The sequence below is a fragment of the Protomyctophum parallelum genome (genome assembly GCF_964188405.1).
Source record: "Protomyctophum parallelum genome assembly, chromosome: 7".
NCBI classification, from domain to species: domain Eukaryota; kingdom Metazoa; phylum Chordata; class Actinopteri; order Myctophiformes; family Myctophidae; genus Protomyctophum; species Protomyctophum parallelum.
The window spans coordinates 10,591,336-10,612,947 of NC_139705.1; the positions used below are offsets into that span (position 1 = coordinate 10,591,336).

Here is a 21,612-nt window from a genome sequence, read left to right on the forward strand (position 1 = left end):
TCTGAAAAGAGGGCACTTTTGGACAAAAATAGCGAAAATAGCAGATCAGTTGAGAGCTTGTAGATCAGCTATTTTCAGGGCGCATCCCAGCACTCTTTAGCTAGAGGAGATGCAGTGTAAGACATGGATTTCTAAAAATTTGTTCATCGCAAAATACTGTGTTCAAGTTCAGGAGACTTCATGACAAAAAAAAAGCAATTCTCCTGAATGCTGCCTTCAGGTATGGTATGGAAGGGAGAGGAGGGCATTTGCATATATTTCACCATCAGTAAAATGTTGCATTTGTGGTCTGGAAAAGGCAGGCGGGTAAAATGGCAGGGGCTGAAGCCCCCTTTGATGTCTATGTGTGCACGTGCCTGGTCGTGAGCATAGGCACGAGATGATCCCTGGGGTCGACGGTTCGAATCCCGGCTCCTCCTGTCCACATGTCGAAGTGTCCTTGGGCAAGACACTGAACCCTACATTGCCTCCAATGAGTCGGTTGGTGTGAGCTCGCCACCATTGGTGTGTGAATGTGGGAAGTGAGGACGCTGGCGTCGACTGTTCGCCGCTTCACCTCCCAATGTATGAATGAATGCACCCACTCTGCTTGTCTTATGCGGCCAGAGGCAGTCTCTGCATGGTGGCTCATAGTATGGGGTATGGCTATGGGCTTAGCCTGTTTTGCTTCTTACAGTATGGAAGAATGGCCAGAAGACGTCTTCATCAGTCCTTACATAAAAGCCTGCAGAGCGAACTCCTCCTGGGCAAGAATGAGTGCACAGATGACAGATCATATAAATGCTACTTATGAGTTGTGTCAACCCAAATTTATTCATTGAAAAATCTCCTTCCCTCTCTTGGTCTTTTTTTTTTTTAAATATCCCACGATTTTGCAACCCATTTTTTCACCCAGTGTCAATTATCTAATGTAATCATGGGCGCTACACTTCCTCTGCCAACCTGGGGGGGACAGCGGACTGGCCTCATGCTTCATTTTATGCATGAGGAGTCCAAGCTGCTTCTTTTCACCTGACAGGTGAGAGTTTCCCCGGCCGGATGTAGCGCGTGGAAGGAACACGTTATTCTGACCAGTTCCTTTCTCCTCCATCAGGTGTCCCGACTGCAGGGAGGTAGTTTAGAGACCAGGATTACTGCATGTTTTTTGTGAGGGTACCTACCTACCCTAGGGGACACTAGGAGAACACGCAAACTCCACACAGAAAGGCCCTTTCGTCAAGGCACTAATGACGCGGAGGAGGAGACACGCCGCCAGCACCCACAGCGTCCACAGTGGGAATCGAACCCAGGACCTTCTAGCTGTGCGGCGACAGCACTACTGACTGTGCCACAGTGCCCCGTTTTTAAGAGGTTGTGCATTATGTGCATTATGTGCAGGTTGTACGGAGGGCCGTTCAGTGACTTCGACGACAGAAAGTAGCTCATAATGTGTACAGTGGATTCTTATGTAAGCTTTGCAGATTGAAAGAGCTAATTCAAGCTTGCCCTACAGCTGCAATGTTTGTGAGTTTAACATCGTTTAATACAAGCAGATTGACAATTCGATTTGGATCAATGGGCTGTCAATGGAGGGTATTGCAACTCTAGATTCATCCCATTATTTAAAAAGAATGTGGCTAAAGCAACTAGTAAGGGACAATATTTGCTCCACCTTGAAAGGCAAATCATAAAAGTAAGAATGTTATGATTATTCTAAGGATTGCATCAAAACATGGAATAGACCTATTGAATAAATACTTAAACGTTTAAGGAAAAAACCCTAAGAAAAACAGGAAATACAGTTCAATACAAAGAGGATTTTAAACCCAAGTAAGCATATGGCTTATTTGCAGGCACCTGTTGTTCCTTTAGAGTGGTAGTGAGGATAATTTTTTTGGGAGTTGGGGGTTTTTTTACAAACCAAATTGTCCAAAAGTATATAAAAACATGGATTTTTTTGTTTAAAATTAACCAAGCTTTCCAATCAAGATCATAAAGACCCATCATGAAAAGTAGCTAAACTTTTGTAGGCATAACGGTTCACTGTCAGCCCAAAACTTGATCAATCTAAAAACTACAAATCCCAGTCAGACTCTCCAAAATCGTCACACAACAAACGAGAGAGAGAGAGAGAGAAATAGGAGAGAGGAGAGGTGGATGCTTTTCAGGACTGGAGAGAGAGAGAGAGGGAGGGAGAGAAGAGAAGAGGCCGACACAGAAGAGAACGAGTCGAGGCTTTTCTCCCGCATGTAAATGGGGGTCAACAACCCGTGGTAGAAGTGAGAAATAAAAGAACGAACATGGTGAAAGACCAGGAGGTTGAGCGGATCGCCAAAAAACTTGACAAAATGGTGCAGAAGAAGAACACGGTGAGTGAATTTGGTCAGTGTGTTATTTTACAAACGTCCCAAAAACAGTCAGGTAAGCATGCAGCAGCATGAGTCAGTCCTCTGCTGTGTACTAGAGAGATTTCTAGAAAACAGCGTGGTGGTGTGTTGTTGTGTTTGTACCTGTTCATGGTCTGGACTACCGATGTTTATGCTGTGTCGGCGAAACGCATTCGTATTTCACATCAAATAACGTCGAGTCATAATTATTAGTAGGCTACATTTGATTTGCGCTGGCGTTCTCCCCTGTTAACTCAGTGCCAGGAAGTAAGCACTCACTGGCTGGGGAGATTGATTAGCTTGCCACACCTTTTATCAATTACCTCATCAGTCACCTCCTTGAGTTTAAGCTTTGGCATAGCATAGGCTACTGATAAAATGTGTGCCGGATTATCATACATGAAACACGATGTTTGCGCACATCTTTTTGTTGTTGACATAATTACTTTAGTATTAGTGCTGTTATGTACGAGAGGGAGTAGTATTATTCTCTCTCTCTCTCTCTCTCTCTCTCTCTCTGTGTTTGGGGGGATTAGGGGTGCAGCAAAAATGATTGTTTGACAAATGCTGTGAAAACAGTTGGGCCTCAGTCAATGGAAATATTTTTGCATCTCCATTAGTCTCTTTTCTCACCATACTACTAAAGTTGATTTAATTACCATACCACAGGAAAATAAAAGGTTAGAAAAAAAGCTATGGTCCATAGCTCTAGAGCTAGAAAGAATGTATAGAGACATTGTTAACTTAAGGCCAACAGTGCTGTGTGCAATTATCCTACTTAGACAAATCTTTCTGGGTTTAAATACTATTATTGTCCATAGAATAATTAATATAATAGGAAAGACCTTCCATAGAGTTAATGAATGACCCCTATGGCAGTGGTTCCAAAGTGGGGTCCGGGGACCCCCAGGGGTCCTTGAGGGAGTTCCAGGGGGGACCCAGCTAAATGATAATTTGTAACCAAATGGGTCTGTAACTCAGAGAGCGTACAAATGGAACCAAATGGTCTTTTCAAATGGGGGTCCGCGGCATAATTAGTGTCAATTTGAGGGGCCTTGACATGATGATGGGTGGGTGGTGGTGGCTGACTAATAATCAAATTTATTAGCATAATAAATATGCTAATAAAAAACAACTTAATACTTCCTAAAGTTAATATGAGCATCAAAGCAATATTTAAAATATTTTATTAGCACATTCCATAATTCCATAGGGCAGGACCACTCATGAACATATGACATCATCAACTTGGACACAGGAGCAGTCCCTATTGAGTGAAAGATTCTCTATTTATGAAAGAAATAAAATATTTAAGTTGTTTTTATTTAATTATTTTAGTAATAGAGGGCAATTATAATGTTTTAAGACATATTTGTCTTATTAGCCAGGGATCCTTTTAAAGCCTGATTTATACTACTTTTATGTTTATTTTTGCTACATTAGCTACTACCTCTAGTAGTAGCGACCTTAGTGGACACGTTTTCATGATTGGCCCCTGAGCCGGTTGCTAGGTGTGCTCATCACCGCACGCACGGAACGTGCTCGCGCATGCGTAGACTACTGTTATAATTACGATCTTCTCTGGCTCCTTTCTTGAAAACTACGTCGCTGTCCGTTGTGCTGATCAGACATCCAAGGTTCGAAACTTCAAATCTGATTTCAGAACTTTCAAATATAGCTAGCGTGAGCTAATGCTAACATTAGCCTTTTCTTACAATGGAGGTCTGCGAGCGGGGAAAACGGTAGTACTTGTGTAGTAATCTCCCCAATTCCGGGCCGGCCCACGCAAGCTATACCACTTGTGGCCACACGGCCACAGAGTCGCCACTCTTACTATTCCACTCGGCTTTGTCCTACACAAACGTCAGTGTCTGAGCAAATAGGCATACAGTACTGTCTATTTTATGTCATGATGATGTATGATAAAAGCGCCCTCACTTCACACGGGTGTGATTTTATTTATTCTAGTTGCACGCCTCGCCTATAGGATCCTGGGAACATGGAATGACCTTGTTAGAAGAAACCCTGAAATGGCCAACATTCAACTGGTTTCAAAGAGCAGTTGAATGTCTTATTCTAATCATCTATTTATTTCACCCACCTCCATGAGTCATCAGTAGGTAGAGACACAGCTCAAGGGCACTTCAGACTGTAGCTGCAGCAGAAACTGACCCTGCTGGTTCTCTCCTCTCTTCTCCCCGTTTGTTGCTTGTATTGAGCGTGTGGGGGTGTGTGTGTCTGATGTGGCAGTATTGGTCAAAATCCAACTTTTCTTCCTTTCGGAGCGTCAGTATTCCACACAGGGAATGTTTGTCTCACTCTCTGCAGCTCTGTCTCCCTCTTTCTCTGTGCTTCTCTTCCTCTGTCTGTCAAATTCAAAATCTACTGGCATCATGACATGACATGAAGATACCACTAAGGTTACACAGTTACATCAATTACAGAAATATATTCGCATTAAATTCCCCTCCCCCTTGGATCAGTTTGCAGTGCACATGTGCCATACACTGTCCTACATCGTCTCATGTTCTTGGAAGTGTAGTTGCTACAGTATATGTTTTGTGTTTGTGTATTCAGTTTGTGTCTGTTTATTTGTCCAGGACGGTGCCATTGACCTACTGAGAGAGTTGAAGAACACCAAGATGTCACTAGAGACACTGCAGGTACAGTTTGACACCACCCATCTCTGTCCTCAATACTAGTACCAGCACAGAACATTCAGCACACCAACAACAACAAGATTATGATTTAAGCACCTTGGCCTTTTACGCTCTGTCCATAACTGTAATCCTGCATTCCCAGAAGCTGGAATACCAGTATCCTGTTCCGATTCAGTTTCCCATCGCTTCTTATGATTGGCTCGGCAGCAGATTTAAACCGGAAACACACATAAAGGTGGCTCAGGTTCAAATCAGCTGCCAAGCATATCAAACCAAGCTAATACGATTTCCTTGCTGAAAAACAGCAGCCAGCTACAAATCACCACTTTACATTGGAGATGTCTGGCAAAGTGTTATTGTGCTATAAGAATCTGAAACATATTTTCTGTATGTTACTGTATGTGTCTCTAAACAATGACTTATTACATTAAAAAGCATTAAAATAGAAGCTTTTTATTTTTATTTTTTTATCTCGTCTACAAATTCAATCACAAACAATTACTAGGGTTGAGTGAGATGGTTTGCAGCCGGAATGTAGACGGCACCCGGGTAAGCAGTTTGGATTAGCGCCCCAGCCTGTGTTCGCCATGAGGAGGACGCCCAAAAAACCCACGTGAGGCCTTTAGGAGGGCCATTCAAGTGGAGCCTGCGGAATCCACCACTCCCGAATGAAGTGTCTGGTGCTGGGTATCTGGTGCAACGCACAGGTCCTGCAGGTGACCCTGGTGAGAGCAGGAGAGGACCTGGTGAGACGTGAATAAAATGTTATTTTGTCCAAACTGTATGGTAGAGTATATAGTAGAGTTTAATGCAATATTACTTATAAAGGTTGGGGACCTTTGACACAATCCTGTTTCTGGTTTGACCTCTCCCCCCTGAGCTCAGCTTGACCACGAGACCCATGTTCAAATCTGGGGTAGAGCAGGAAAGTGGCATAATGCAGCTTTCACTTGAGAAACACAGGCTATGGAATGGTTGTAGGTGGAGATGTCCCGAACATGTTTTCTTGCCCCCTATCCGATTCCGATCATTTGATTTTGAGTGTCTGCCGATTTCCCGGTCCGATATTTATATTTTCATTGAACACTTATGCCATATCACGATTCACAATAGTACAATATGCCAAATCAGTCAATATCCAGTCCAATATCATGATATGGATATAATATTGATACTAGGGAAGTTGAAAATGAAGTGATCGGCCCTGATCACATGATCAAATTGGGACAACCCTAGTTGCAGGTATGATTAACAGAAGGCCAGTGCCAGTTAATCATACCATATCACATCATCTTTCCATGTGCTTGCTCTGTTGTTGCACAGTATTCTCACCCCCCCATGTTGTCCTTCTCTCTGTCTGTTTTTCTTGTCAGTCCACTCGGGTGGGGATGTCAGTGAACGCTGTCAGGAAGCACAGTTCAGAGGAGGAGGTTCAGACCCTGGCCAAGGCCCTCATCAAGTCCTGGAAAAAACTATTGGGTAGGATTGTGTGTGTGCATCACCACTATTTATACGATTATGATACTGAATGTCCCCACAGGAGTTTAAAGTCCAAAAAGGTCCTTTTGAGAAACATTTCACATCTGGTGTGTGATCTCCAACAGATCATTGACTGATGAGGATGCACCTGGCATTGAATGTTGGTCATTAATATCTAGCACCTTCTAAATAAAAAGGCATTGGATAGCGTGTGATGATCCAGTGCTTCTTTCCTTTTATACCAACATCAGATGGTTCAGAGGAGAAGGAGAAGGAGAAGAAGAAGGAGGGATCTCCTGTGAGGAGGTCGTCCACATCCAAGGACGCTGGCAGTGAGAAGAGGTCGGTCTCCCCACTGTCCCTCAGTGATGATGTCACTGCACGCACGGACAGAATGATTCAGCACATCTGTTAGTTTGGTTAACCTTACGTCTTTTGAGATCTCAATTGTACAGTGAAACAAAAAAACGTTGGTTCACAATGTAATACAAACTAAAGTGTAATTGAGACACTTCCACACAGTGAAACAATATACTACCATAAAACACAGCACACAGAGTAAAATCCTCAGTGTTAAATTAATGTGTCCATTTTTAAAGGCCTTGCACACTGAGGCTAATTCATATATAATGTGTATACTATATAACTTGTACAGTATACCTTTTCGTGGTCAATCAACGCATTCGAAAAAATGACACTGTCAAATCCACTATGACAGCAATTTCGTAGTGAGTTTGTTTTAAATCTGTGTTTTCTTCCCCCTGTGAATAAAACAGACTTGTGTGCCCCTATGTACAGGGGCGTATTACTCTTGACAGTGTACGAATGTAACCAAATGAACACATTTTACAGTGCATTCAAATGTAAGATGACCGTACAAAGTTAACATGCAGTATCTCCTGTCTCCTCTTCAGCAGTAAGAAGCAGGGGGACCCCCCTCTTACACCCACCTCACCCACCTCCCCTACTTGCGCCCCCCGCTTCACCACCTTCCCACCCACCCCAGTCACCACAGACAGCGTCCGCACCAAATGTCGAGATCTACTGGTCACTGCACTACAAACCGATGGTGAGAAGATGGATGGATGGATGTATCACTGTTGTACAGATACAGATGGGTAGTCCCTTCTGTTACCTCCCCTTTCACTGTAGCTCCTACAGATTTCTATGGTTTCAACGCTGTGGTTAAATGTAACGACTCGTTTGCTTGAAACAACCTTTTAATGTATTATTTTTTGCACCGACGGGGCTAATAGATGGGGAGACGGACAGACGACATTGATCATACTAAATGATATAGTGTGTGTGTGTGTGTGTGTTTCTGCACTGTCATCATGTGACGCATGATCTGTATGTGTGCTTTTCAGGTGACCATAAGAACATTGGTGCCGACTGTGAGCATTTGGCTTCTCAGATTGAAGACTATATCCTTGATGATGAATCATGGCTCATTTTGTCTGGGAGGTTGTATGCACCCGTGTAGTGTTCATTTAAGTGTGTGTGGATAGTTGGATACAATGCCAGCGTGAAAAGTAACTTCATAGTGTTTGACTTAGTTCTAATGTTACAATAGCTTAGCTTAGTTAATAGTTAACCTAATATTTCACTCCTGTATAGCAGGTTAATGGGGAAGTACCGAAGTGAAAAAAATAAAAGTGATTTAGGTGACAATTACAACTTCTGTATTTCTTTTATATCCATCATTAACCACTTATTTAACCCATTTTAAGCGGGAACCCCTTTTGGTGGTTACATACATTATGTTATAATTTAGCTATTGAAAAATAGCAGACCTACAAGCTCATAGCGCACCACTCGGTGGCGCGCTATGAGCTTGTAGGTCTGCTATTTTAAAATGTGCTTGAAATCTTTCAGAAAATTATAGTATACAGGAGTTGCCAATGAGTCACTCTGTACTAGGCCTCATTCTTTTTTCCGTATACGATAACTTAATAGCTTGTAGATTTGGTATTTTCAGAGAATGTTAGCCCCAGAATAGGAATCATTTTGTAAGCTATTTCTCGACCCTAACAACACGCATACTGTACATTGCGGTGTGTAATGTATATTGGTCCTTGACTCGCTGTGGTCCACTGATCTTCCAGGCGTTTAAGTCCACAGACGGGAAATATAAAGCTCGCTTGAGGAGTCGGATCTCCAACCTGAAGGACCAGAAGAATCCAGATCTGAGACGAAATGTCCTGTGTGGAAACATCACGCCTGAACGCATTGCTAACATGACTGCTGAGGTACCATACTCTGTGTGTGTCTGCATGTACAAACATGTACAAATACTAGCAGACTATGAACAAATGTGTGTTGTGTGTGTGTGTGTGTGTGTGTGTGTGTGTAGGAGATGGCCAGTGCAGAGTTGAAGCAGATGAGAGAGACGCTGACTAAAGAATCCATCAGAGAACATCAGCTGTCCAAAGAAGGAGGAACAGAGACAGACATGTTTATCTGCGGCAAGTGCAAGGGAAAGGCCTGTACATACACACAGGTACATATACTGTAAATGGTGCATTTATATAGTGCCTTTATCCAAGGCGCTTTACATGGATTGTGCATTACATTCACCCAATCACACACCGATGACAGAGGAAACCATGCAAGGCACCAAGCAGCACATCTGGAGCAATTAGGGGTTTAGTGGCTTGCTAATACTTCAAATACTTCGACTAACTCTGGGGGAGCCCAGGTTCAAACTGGCAACCTTGCGCCGGCCACTCTACCCCTGAACCACCGCCGTATACTGTACACACACACACACACACACACACACACACACACACACACACACACACATATAGGGACATGCATGGCCCAAGAACTGTCAAGACTTTTAAACTGTCAACCAAAACCATTAAACGACCAACAGATCAACAATCGTGTGTGTGTGTGTGTGTGTGTGTGTGTGTGTGTGTGTGTGTCTGTGTGGAATTTAAGGTGCAGACACGCAGTGCTGATGAGCCTATGACCACCTATGTACTGTGCAATGGATGTGGAAACCGATGGAAGGTAAAACACACACACACACACAAACTTGTATGCACTAGATTAGATGCACATTCCTACAAAGTATACTACTTGGCACCATATGTATGCTACATTCTACATTTTGACCCTGTACACGATACAATACTGCTAAACATAAGACTGGAAAACTGAATTGGACTTTCTGGCACAGTCCTTCATTGGTTCATATTTCAAGCTCCTCAGAACTATTTTTTTCTCCATTGGCAACTATGCATCAAATGAAAAGCCATGACGTACTATGTCATAGTAATTCATTTGGATTTCCATAATAAGGAGTTAACTAAGGTCGAATACTTTGACCTCACCTGTAACTTTTACAAGGTCCCCATAGACCAAATTATATAAAACACTTACTGTAATTGTGCAGATGACACTCGAATTTAAATAGCTCTTGTGCTCACTGACTGTGGGTGTTGGTGCCATGTTACCACTAGATGGCAGCAGACAATCAAGTTTGGCATCCTGCTCCCTATGCCTTTTTCCTCTCAGTTGGAAAACAACAAAACAACAACAGCAAAACACAGAGTACTTAAATGGATCATTGGTTTCTACCTCCCACGTCTGCCTCTTATCCTCATCTCTTCCCTTTGATTACATCTCTACAACCTCATTGCCCCCTTCCCCTCACCTCTCATTCTCATACTCTGCTCAAGTTACATCTCTCTCTCTCTCTCTCTCTAGTGGTTCTGTGAGTGCTACCCTTATTTAGCAGTAGTTGGCTGTGCTCTAGGTCAAGGTGAATGGGACTCATCTGAGGAATTACTGCTTTGTAGGAAGTTTGTTGTGTTGTATAAGCACTTGGCACTGAGCCCATCGCTGAAACTCCTAAACTCTGTGGGAAACAACCTTTTTCCTATTTCCACCTGCATGTTGCTGACATGCTTAAATGCAGACACAACCAGCCTCCCATATCTACATCACATTACCGGCATGTGGCTGACATGCTTGAACCACTTATGTGCCGTCACTATTTTGGGCATGTTGCATAAATGTTACATAATTTGCAACACTTTTCTAAAATTGACCCAAAAAATGTTGATCTACAAGTTCACAATGTGGATGCTATGAATAGTGAGCTTGTAGATGTACTACTGTATTTGCACTATTTGTTGTACGACAAAGTACATAGAGTAGGGATTTAAGTGGTGAATGTAGACCGCCAAGACCAGCTTCCCTGTTTTTACATCGCATCAAAATATTTACAAGCAACCAACAGTCGAGTTCAAATGGCAAGTTCTCTGTCTCCTGAGACCTGCTTTCATGTCTATTCTGCCGAACATATTTTTTTACAATTGTCTGTAACTTGTCCTAACAAGATGTGTTTCTGCTGTAGAATGTAGCAATGTTGACCAACTGGTGAGTGTCTTGGAAGTTATTTTTGGGAACAATAACTTGTATTGTGCTTTAAAGTATAACTTATTTTTTTGTATTCTCACCCCCCCCCCCCCTCTCTCTAGTTCTGTTGAAGAAAGGTGTGGATATCACTCGCATCATGAGACAACTTGACTTTAGTTGAATTTTCTTTCAGTTAAACTTTTTAGTTTAGTTCCGTTTTATTTTGTATATTTTTATACACATAATCATGAGTTTGTAATATATTTGGAGCCAGTTGTGTGCTATAATATAACCTATATATAACTTTTTTGTACAATGCACTTAATTCTTAACTCATCTTGTTTCATTCATTCTGTACCAGTATTGCTGCTGGTACATAAAATCTTTGGAACTTCCATTTTGCTGTGTTTACTTTTGAATGTAACTCTAAAATGTCTTTATTTACGGAGAGGACATGAAGGTCTTGAGCTATTGAAAATGGTTCAAACTGCGTAACTGTGTAAATAAATAAAAAATAATGCATCAATAACTAATTCAGCTTGTTTCTTTTTTATGCACTGTAGTGTGTTCTAATGATTTGGAGGTTATTACTGTATTCCATGTTAGATGTAGAGCTGTTTCTCATTCATGGAAAAATTACAGGATTAGGTAAAGACAAGTTCACTTACACACAGACGGCATACGCACACACTATCCGCGTACAGAAATTATGTACACATGCACACAAAGGGTGACTGACGTATATTATGACCAACTCATACAGGCACATGCACAGTTCCTTTGTAAACAGTTGAGATAGAAGGCTGTTAAGGGTCAGGTTGTATTACGTTTCCTCACACAGCAGCAGGTATTGTGCTTTTAAGGACCTGACTAGCATTTCTAGCACATGTCAGTCTGGCTTAGCCAGACAATCGGAGAGAACTGCCTTGTCTTGTCTGACATCTTAAGTTAAATCAAAGGGCTAAAATGGTTGAAATAATTTGGAAATAGAAACGACTCAGAACAAAGGCATTATTTCATGTTGGATTGGTTTTCATAACATTGGGTGTAGGTTTGTTACTATGGGTGTAACGATACATTATTATTATTTTTTTTTTTAAGATATTTTTTTGCGGCTTACGCCTTTTATTGATTTTTGAAGGGACAGACAGTAGGCTGACAGGAAACGGGAGAGAGATGGGGGGATGACATGCAGTAAAGGCCGTGTCGGGTCCGGGAGTCGAACCCGCGGCACACTGCGACTGGATTACCAGTCCGGTGCCCAGACCGTTACGCTACGGCCTGGGCCTGTAACGATACATTTAACAGCGATATGACACGTATCACGATACATGGTTGACGATACGATACATGAATGATATTGGTTCATTCTGGTGATACAATTCAATGATTTGAAAATTTGGTGTGACTCCGGTGTGCAGCAAAGCACAAGTATTCACTACATTAAATTCCAGTTGAGCATTCTGAGCTCACCCTCACATCTCTGCACATCCCCTGCTATGCTGTGGTGTGTAACATAACGGGTGTTTGTGCGCACAAACACAAGCCCAAAATGTGTGTCTGGTTGCCTAGAGACGAGGCAGCCAATCAGAAGGACCGGTGACTACGGCAGCCAATGAAATGATAAGTTGCCACTACTAACCTGATTGTAGACCAGCCTGCTTCACAGTGGTAGGCCTACCACTACATTTTAAGAGTACTACATGGGAAAATAACATTCAATATCTAAGTTACTGATTACTGCGTTTCCAAGAATACTAAAGTGAATATTACACATTACACACATTCTCTACGGTTTCAAGGCAAACATGGTGAGGATTACATTTATCACAAATAACCAATAAAATGCAACATATGCAATCAAACAAACTGAACCAAGTCCGGCTGAGACTCCAGGACAGGGCCCTTAGGTTGAGTTGTTGCTGCTGCCAAACAATAACTTATTTTTGTTTTACGGCAGTTGGCAACCAGTTTATGGTGCGCCAAACAATAACTGAATGGCCTGTCCGTTTATATAGCTGGCCACTAATGAGAAGTGAACACAGGTGAGATTGGGGAGTGAGTGACAGCAGGTGGCCAGGAGGAGGGTTGCTGTCTAGGATGACTCTTTTCTACAGTGACTGTATAGTATTCTCATCTGTATGTAAATACAAATCGTCAGTAGATAAGTACATACAGTACCTATTGGCGAATAGTGACAAAGCCCTTGCAGAATGCACTGGAGTCTATGGGCATAATTGTCACTATTTCAACTTACATGAACCATGAACGGCGCTGTTTTCTACCCCCTCAATGGGGCAACTCTCAATAGAAGGCTCTGGGTAGCCCTAAGGGAAAAGTCATGGAAGAACTCTGGTGAAGAAGAAGAAAAAGGGAGCTCCACCCCTTTGTTGCTTGGCCTAATTATTATCTTGTGTGCCAACAACAGAGTTGAGGTCACGACAGCAGACATGTTTGTACTGAACAGAAAACAGCAGAAAAACCTTGTCCATGTCCACTGTTTGTTATGACAACAACACTGGTCTATTTCTATACTTGACTGAGAGAGAGAGAGGGAAATAAAGAAGAGAACAGAGAGGGAGGGGCGGCAGAGCGAAAGCAAGGGATAAACAACAAAGTTGGGAAGAAGACAGCTGGGGTTAAGAGAAAAAGACCTTAATCTCAACTGTTATATTCACTATGGGGTTTCCCAGCCCTCGGCTATGACAGAGCAAAAATGTGAATATTGTGTTTTGATTAATTATGTATGTACGGAGAATGAACAAGAGAGAAAGAACAAGGAACCGGTTAGGAAGATGATAAAGGTAGGGTACAGAGAGAACAAGAGAGAGTGAGTGAGTTTGATGAATGACATGACAGCAGCTCTGCAACATATGTTCCCTAGACAGACAGTGGAAAGAAATAAGAGGAGAGTGCTATACTGTACAGAAGATTAAGATAAACGGGATAACGAAGAGTTCAAGCAAACTGACAGTGGCTTAAGTACTGAAGAGCAGGCAGCCGTCTGGGACCAGGGCAAGTTCCGACCAGTCATTGGACAGACGACAACCTACCTCAAACCCTTACCTAACCATAACCGCAAGCAGCGCATGTTCGCCAACCTTAACGCATGTTCAACCATAATCTGGTCGCCAACCTTAACGCATATTCGCCAAACACAGCAAGCTTACCACACCAGCTTTAAACACCAGTTTAACATCCCAAAGTCAGTTGAATTGATTGTATAATTGACAAAACATGGGTAAATTACCTCAAGGTGGGCTCCTGAACATAAACTCCTATTATTACCGTTAAAACACAACCACCCATATAGTGCCAAGGACCATGTTAACCCTAGAAAATCTAAAAACACTGAAAACACAGGACTGGTGCAGTTGGTGGTTTGGTTGGTCAGGAGGAAGACATCTGTGGTTTTGGAGACAGGCAGCTTTGTAGTGGAATCCACCAACACAGGAGCCAGTCACTAGCAGGGTCCACCTATCTACAGTAGTAGCAAAGTATACAGCCAACCGCTCATCAGACACCACCTACAGTAATCAATGAGCCACACACACATTACTATTCAATCACACACACCAATGAGGGGAGAAGACATGCACAAGGACAACACCACACAGAAAAATACAATAAAAGGCTGATAATAAAATATTAATAATATCACTTGATAGTATCAAATGAAGATAGACAGGAAAGAGGGAGAGAGAGAAGGGAAGAGACGTGCAGCAACGGTCATCATGAACGGGCCTGTGGTGTAAGCTCACTATATGTGGCCCATGGACCACTTGGCCAGCAGGCTCCCTGGAGGTGTAAATCTTGTAGTCCTGCAGTCAGGCCGGCGTCTTCTTTGTCACTGCGTAATCACTGTCTGATTGGAGATTACGCCTGGCATTCACACATTCATGCGTGACAATGCACACATATACACACACAGGCATGCATGGCCACATGAATACCAACATGAACTGTATGTAGTATGGTGCACAGTAAAACACAGTGTTCATTTACTACTCTTTGATTTATATTTAGTTCTTTCGTACACTTTTTTTGTGACTATAAAATCTTCCACATACTTTGTGTGAGAAATGTAGCCTCTGAGATGTAGTGGAGTACAAGTAAAAGTACTGAAAATTGTTAATACTCCAGTATACCACATAGTATGTACTTTGTATCTTTACACCACTGAGCTAAAGCCATATTTCTCCGTCTGGCTTGCTCAGTACTGCAGCTCTCTGCTGTGAGTGTTATCAGTGCAGCTAAAGGGAAAAAGACAACAGCCTTCATGCCACCTTATAATAATAATAATAATAATAATATATACGATTTATATAGCGCTTTTCTGAACAGAAGTACAGACAGAGTGTGAACTGAATGGTGCAATCCCCCCCCCCCCCCCCCCCACCTCTCTCTCTCTCTCTCTCTCTCTCATTATCAGGCGACACAGCAGCACTATCCCGCTGTTTCTGGCGCCCCCTACTGGTACAAATAAGTCATATACTCGTGCTCACACAGGCATAGGCACAGGCATAGGCACGGACATTGCTGGTTGTAGGAGTGGTTGCACCACTCAAAAAAGGACAGACAAGAAGGGTGTGTGGGGGGCGTTATGTAGGGAAAGCCAGTTTGAAAAGGTGGGGTTTGAGTGTGCTTTTGAACATTTCGAAGGTGGGGGCAGCTCTGATGTGAGTTCTAAAGAGAAGGGGCGACCACTGCAAAAGCCCTGTCTCCCCAAGTTCGTTTGTTGGACTTGTGGGGTTCCAGTTGGTTGGCAGTGCTTGACCTGAGGGAGCGAGAGGGGACAAGGCTGCAAGTATGCAAGAGCTCAAGTGCAGCAAGTCTGAGCAGACTGCCGCCCCCAACACTGTATATACACTTATACAGATGACTATCGACTAGATGACCAGAAGAAGGAAGAACTGCACCTAAAGTCACACCGGTTGCACCCTGGGCACAATAAATATAGTATGCTTTAGAGTGCATAGCTGACATTTGGCGGAAGTAGCAGGATTTTGGCGGAAAAGTACCGCTCAAGGAAATGACGTTGACGACGCATTACAATCTGTTTACCTTCTTCGTGAATGAAACAGGTGTTGTGATTAGTCAAAAGAATAGTGTATCCGGGGGGAAATATATCCGATGGATGTTCCGTCCCAACATTTCCGCCTATGCACTCTCACGCCTTATATTGTTTCAGGCGTTTCTCTTCGCAGATGAGTAAGGCTGGGATCGAGGCTACACCGGCTGGGACTGCAGGGATTGCGATCGACCAGAAGTCAAATCTCTCATTGGAGCTTTGCATGTGCAGTGTTGGGCCAATATATTTTGGGCGGCTGTTGAATTCATGCAGTCGTGAACAGAGTTGTTATTTGGTACAGTATAGGCAAACGGTGGATTTCAACCAATCCACTTCTAAAATGTTTGGTTTACAGTGCATCCATAAAGTAATTTGATAGAAATATTAATATGCTGTTTTTGCAATAAAACAAAATCACACACACACACACACAAACACACGCACACACGCACACACACACACACACACACACACACACACACACACACACACACACACACACACACACACAGAAGACAAAAATGACAAAATCAATTAAACTCTTGTCACTGTTTGCTGTTTATATGTACAATTAATATCATAGTTTTTAACAAAATATAAAATAAATAACATTAATAATACTAAGAGAAATGCATTCTTAGTGACCAGTCTGGTTAAGACTGAGCCATCTTTTGTTTGTTTGTTGTCGTCTTCTCACAGAAATACGAACATGTCTGTCCCCCTCTCCCCCAACACTACACCTCCCATGAATCACTGGGGGTTGGGTTTGTAACAATCATAATAACTATTTTCCACCTTAGTTTTTCTTTTTTTTGCACCTGAGATGAACCTCCCGCCCCCTCCTCAAATCAACCAACCATGGCACAGCCAGGAGGCCTCCGGCAGCCAATCACAGCACTGGCCTCCCGAGTGGGGCCACATAATACAGTGGTCAGGTCAAAGTTCAGAGGTCACGCGGATCAGCAGCAGTAGTGCCCAGACAGGTTGACGTGTGTGTGTGTGTGTGTGTGTGTGTGTGTGTGTGTGTGTGTGTGTGTGTGTGTGTGCGTGCGTGCGTGCACGCGCGTGCGCGTGTGAGCATGTACGTGTGTGTGTGTGTGTGTGTGTGTGAACATATTTTATGGAACTCCAGTGTTTTATTGCATCATCATGGGTGCAGAGGATTGGCTGGCGTTTGCAATGTCTGGGTGATCCAGGATCATTACGTAATTCATTACTCGAGTCTTCTTTTGAAAAAACTCAGGTGGAGAGGAGAGGACCAAATCATTATAATTCTATAATCATCCTCAGACACTATTGTATACATTATGTACAGTTCTCTCTATAAAAAATACTTTGTCTGTCCATTTGTAAATCAGTAGTTGAAGTGAGTCGTGGTCAATCTCTTTGTCCATTTTTCTCTCTTTGTCTCTGTCTGTCTGTCTGTCTATCCATCCATCAATCCGTCTGTTCATTAATCACAGCTTGGGCAACAATGATAGATTCAGTGAAGCGGGAGAGAAAGAGAGTGAGAGAGGGAACGAAAACAGAAGAGGCAAAACAAAACAAAAAGTCGCAACAGGACCTTCGCAACAGGTCTTCTGTTTGGTTAGCACGAGGAGGGACGGATGGACCCTGGTGTTTTACAGTGGTAAAAACAGAATCCAAGACGACAGTTCATGCCGTGACAGCCATAGGAATCAGAATCAGGTGTTTAGGGGTGAAGTCAGGAGAATCTCTCATCCATTGGCTGATAAGGCAGACTGGTGGGTGGGAGGGGCTTCCACTGAGAACAGAGCTAAGCGTACCTAGAACAGTGGTTCTCAAACGTTTTCATGAGCTAGGAAGGACCCCTGGGCTGTAGACCCCCACCACCATATTTTGTTCCATGGATCCCCACGCAAAATGTGTTATTAAAAGTTGCTCAAATGTTTCCACAGGAAAACAAATTGTAGAGGAGAGGACAACGTGACAAAACGAGACGAGAGAAAGAGGTCTTTTTTACCTTCTGACAGACAGGACTAAAGAGGATCGGTTGTCCCTGAATCATAGGCGTGAGGAGCTCTGCGGGTGTCTCTCTTTACGACTTCCCTAAGACAGTGGTTCACAACCTCCTGGAGCAGGACCCACTTGAAAATCCACCGCGTTTCTTGAATATGATTTTGTTAAATATTAGTTATGTTATCATTAAAATCTTACTATTTGCCAATTAGGGGGCCCATTTAATTGCTATATCCTCACGGACCCACCAGTTTGCGCCGAGCCACAGGTTGAGAACCACTGCTAAAGGACTAGTGGGAGGCGAGGAGGAGGTACATGTTTCTCTATAGGACTCGGAGGAGGTACTTGTCTCTGTCTAGGACTCGGAGGAGGAGGAGGAGGTACTTGTCTAGGTCTAGGACTCGGAGGAGGAGGAGGAGGTACTTGTCTAGGTCTAGGACTCGGAGGAGGAGGAGGTACTTGTCTTGGTACTTGTCTTGGTAATTGTCTTGGTACTTGTCTCGGTACTTGTCTTGGTACTTGTCTTGGTACTTGTCTCAGTACTTGTCTTGGTACTTGTCTTGGTAATTGTCTTGGTAATTGTCTCGGTACTTGTCTTGGTAATTGTCTCGGTACTTGTCTTGGTACTTGTCTCGGTACTTGTCTTGGTACTTGTCTTGGTAATTGTCTTGGTAATTGTCTCGGTACTTGTCTCGGTACTTGTCTTGGTACTTGTCTTGGTACTTGTCTTGGTAATTGTCTCGGTACTTGTCTCGGTACTTGTCTTGGTACTTGTCTCGGTACTTGTCTTGGTACTTGTCTCGGTACTTGTCTTGGTACTTGTCTTGGTACTTGTCTCAGTACTTGTCTTGGTACTTGTCTTGGTAATTGTCTCGGTACTTGTCTCGGTACTTGTCTCGGTACTTGTCTCGGTCTAGGTCCTAGACCGAGACAAGTACCTCCTCCTAGACTCTAGGAGGAGGTACTTGTCTCGGTCTAGGACTCGGAGGAGGTGCGCGAGCCCCCGTGCAGCAGCGAGCGGTAGAAGCCAGAGGCCAGGAAGCGTGGGTATGAGTCCCTGTGCATTAGCGTGTAGATCTGCAGCTGGGCGTCTTCGAAGGTGTGAGGCGTCGGCTCCTCCATCTTTCTGTTGATCACCTCCCTCACCCGCGAGTCCAGACTCACCTGCAGGGGAGGAGGAGGAGGGAGGTCGTTATCAGCAGCACAACATCCATCCAAACCACGTCCAACCACACCCAACCATCCATCCAAACCACGTCCAACCACACCCAACCATCCATCCAAACCACGTCCAACCACACCCAACCATCCATCCAAACCACGTCCAACCACACCCAACCATCCATCCAAACCACGTCCAACCTACATCCAACCACACTCAACATCCATCCAACCACACATCCGATATTATCTCAACGTGTCAAGTCACACCCCTCCCTAGCTGTGATGTAATGACAATATAGAGGGTATGCACGTGACATCATCATCAAACCCGGAAGTTATGCAGGAATGCCTACTGAGTGGCAAAAAACTACTTTCTGGCCTTGACAGCTAGCCCATACATCCAAACAGAATAGTCCTAACTGATTGCATTAAACAACATTAAACAATGTTAAACTCACTTTGCCTGTTGCTTTGCCACTTGATGTTCCATTCACTTTAAGCATGCGCATATCCCCTCTATACTACAGCATCAACGTTTTTACACAGACGCATGCGTGCATGCGTGTGTGTAAAAAACACCTAAAACACCTTGTCTGGGTGTACATATTTATAGAACAGACAGAAAGACAGACAGACAGACAGACAGGACACTAAACATGCTGTTTAGTGTCCTGCTGGCAGAGCATGCAGTTTGTGTATACTATTGTGTGAAGGTGTTTAGATTGCAGTTATTCACACTCACACATGCATGAGCGCACAAGCAAGCAAGATATAAATAGCAGCAGTGTAGCAGACAGGCATACTGAACAAAAATACATTTGGTGTACAACATTTGTACACCAAATGTATTTTTAGTTCAGTCAATTACTTTACTGCATGTGTGTGTGTGTGTGTGTGTGTGTGTGTGTGTGTGTGTGTGTGTGTGTGTGTGCACGTGCTTGCATGTGATAGAGAGAGAGAGAAAGAGAGAGGGAGAGAGAGGGAGAGGGAGAGAGAGACTGTGATGATAGCCATTTACGTTTTTTTTTTTTTTTAAAGTAAATTTTATTCAAAGAGTTGGATCATGTTCAGTTTACACATAAAAAGAATACGACTCTTCGTTTTTTTACATTTTCTCCCACAACTCCCCTCCCAGTCCTCCCCACCCACCCACCTATTTACGTTATTTTTAGCCAATGAGGAGTCTCTAGTCTTGACTAAACATTGGACTATGTTTCCCTAAACATTATGTATTTATTAATAACTACCCCTGTGAAACAGGGATGAGAGAAGATTAGAGGACAGCAGAGGAGACGGGAGGACACAAAGAATAACAGTAGCAGGCCCTCTTCACCTCTTTGGGTGACAGTATGGAGACGTAGTCTTCATAGATGGTGCGAGCCTTCTCGTCGATGGAGGCGTTGTTGATCTCTTCCTTGAGGTCCTCACAGGCCAGCCAGAATAACATGTTCTCCTCACTGTACTCTGTGCGCAGGAACTCTCTGAAGACATTCCTCCCTGCTGGGTTCCTCATCAGCTTGTCAAACGACTGAGACCAAAGACCTATCTCGTCTGACGAAGGTTTGGTGCTGGAATGAAGAGGGAGGGAGAGAGAGAGATAGAGAGAGAGAGAGAGATAATTCATTAATTAATTAATTCAGTCAGTGCCAGTGGTTAATTCCTGTGAATTAATTCAGTCATTCATTCTAATTAAGTAAGTAGGTCGGTGTGGCTTATATTGTTAGTATTAGCCAAGCAAAGCGGGAACATGGATTGCTGAGGTGGAGCACCACACCCATCATCAGCTCATGAATTACCACCCATTTTAGCCGTCCCAAGCCATACTACTGCACTCCTGTGCACCCTTAACTGAGTGAGAGTTCACAAAGATTCCAATAAACAGCTTAGATTTGGGAAAAGTGAAGAGTCACTCCCTGTATATGCCAATGGTCAATGCCATGTATACAAGTTCAGATAAATTGGTCAGCTCACTGAGAATAATGTATGAGGACAGACAGACATACAGTAGGACAGACAGAAGGACAGCGGGCTGTTCATTTTATAGTAGGATAGTAGGATTTTATTGCCTCGCTGCCCGGGGGAATCGAGGTCCGGAGGTGGGTCGGCAAGACATGGGGATTCCACTTTTTATCTGTCTAGTTAATAATAATTGTCTCTGCAAGGCCAAAGGTGTGGCCGAGATTGTAATGAAACTTTGAACGCACATTCCCACTAGGCCAAGGAAGAAATGGCATCCTACATTTTGTAAATCGGCCTCATGTTGGTGCTATAACAGACGTTTTGAATCGTTAAAACCCACTTCAGCCCTATATACATTTCGGCCATTTGAAAATGGCACCATTTTTGCTACTACTTGCCGATTCTTTTGTACTTTTACTCAAGTACATTTTTACTTGCAACAGAGTATATCTACATTGCAGTATTTAATTTACTCCTCATGCTCCAGGCAAACAATAACATCCTGTCGAACACACACACCATTAAGCTGACACAACATCCGGTCGCGGCGTTTTGGATCTTC

General features: G+C 43.3%; 2 protein-coding genes across 7 annotated transcripts in view; one reads left to right on the forward strand and one right to left on the reverse strand.

Annotated features, from left to right (window-relative positions):
• Positions 1-2,184: 2,184 nt before the first annotated feature.
• Positions 2,185-11,405, forward strand: tcea2 (transcription elongation factor A (SII), 2). 2 transcript variants are annotated; one of them, XM_083770389.1, is made up of 10 exons: positions 2,185-2,348; positions 4,967-5,029; positions 6,400-6,505; positions 6,757-6,847; positions 7,420-7,574; positions 7,873-7,929; positions 8,600-8,754; positions 8,859-9,005; positions 9,452-9,523; positions 10,999-11,405. In XM_083770389.1, exons 1-10 carry the CDS (start codon positions 2,280-2,282, stop codon positions 11,005-11,007), a joined length of 924 nt encoding a protein of 307 aa, XP_083626515.1. In that variant the 5' UTR covers positions 2,185-2,279; the 3' UTR covers positions 11,008-11,405. The 2 variants fall into 2 exon arrangements, with proteins under 2 accessions (XP_083626515.1, XP_083626516.1); XM_083770390.1 differs by having other exon boundaries at positions 7,423-7,574.
• A 7,485-nt stretch (positions 11,406-18,890) lies between these two features.
• rgs19 (regulator of G protein signaling 19) overlaps positions 18,891-21,612 on the reverse strand; it is an 18,774-nt gene continuing 16,052 nt past the window's right edge. For all 5 annotated transcript variants that reach the window (XM_083770067.1, XM_083770063.1, XM_083770066.1 and 2 more), the window contains 2 exons: positions 20,425-20,659; positions 18,891-19,091 (listed from right to left, as the gene is read on the reverse strand). In XM_083770067.1, the coding sequence (XP_083626193.1) occupies positions 18,903-19,091; positions 20,425-20,659 (424 nt within the window). In that variant the 3' untranslated portion in view covers positions 18,891-18,902. The remainder of the gene's footprint in view (positions 19,092-20,424; positions 20,660-21,612) is intronic.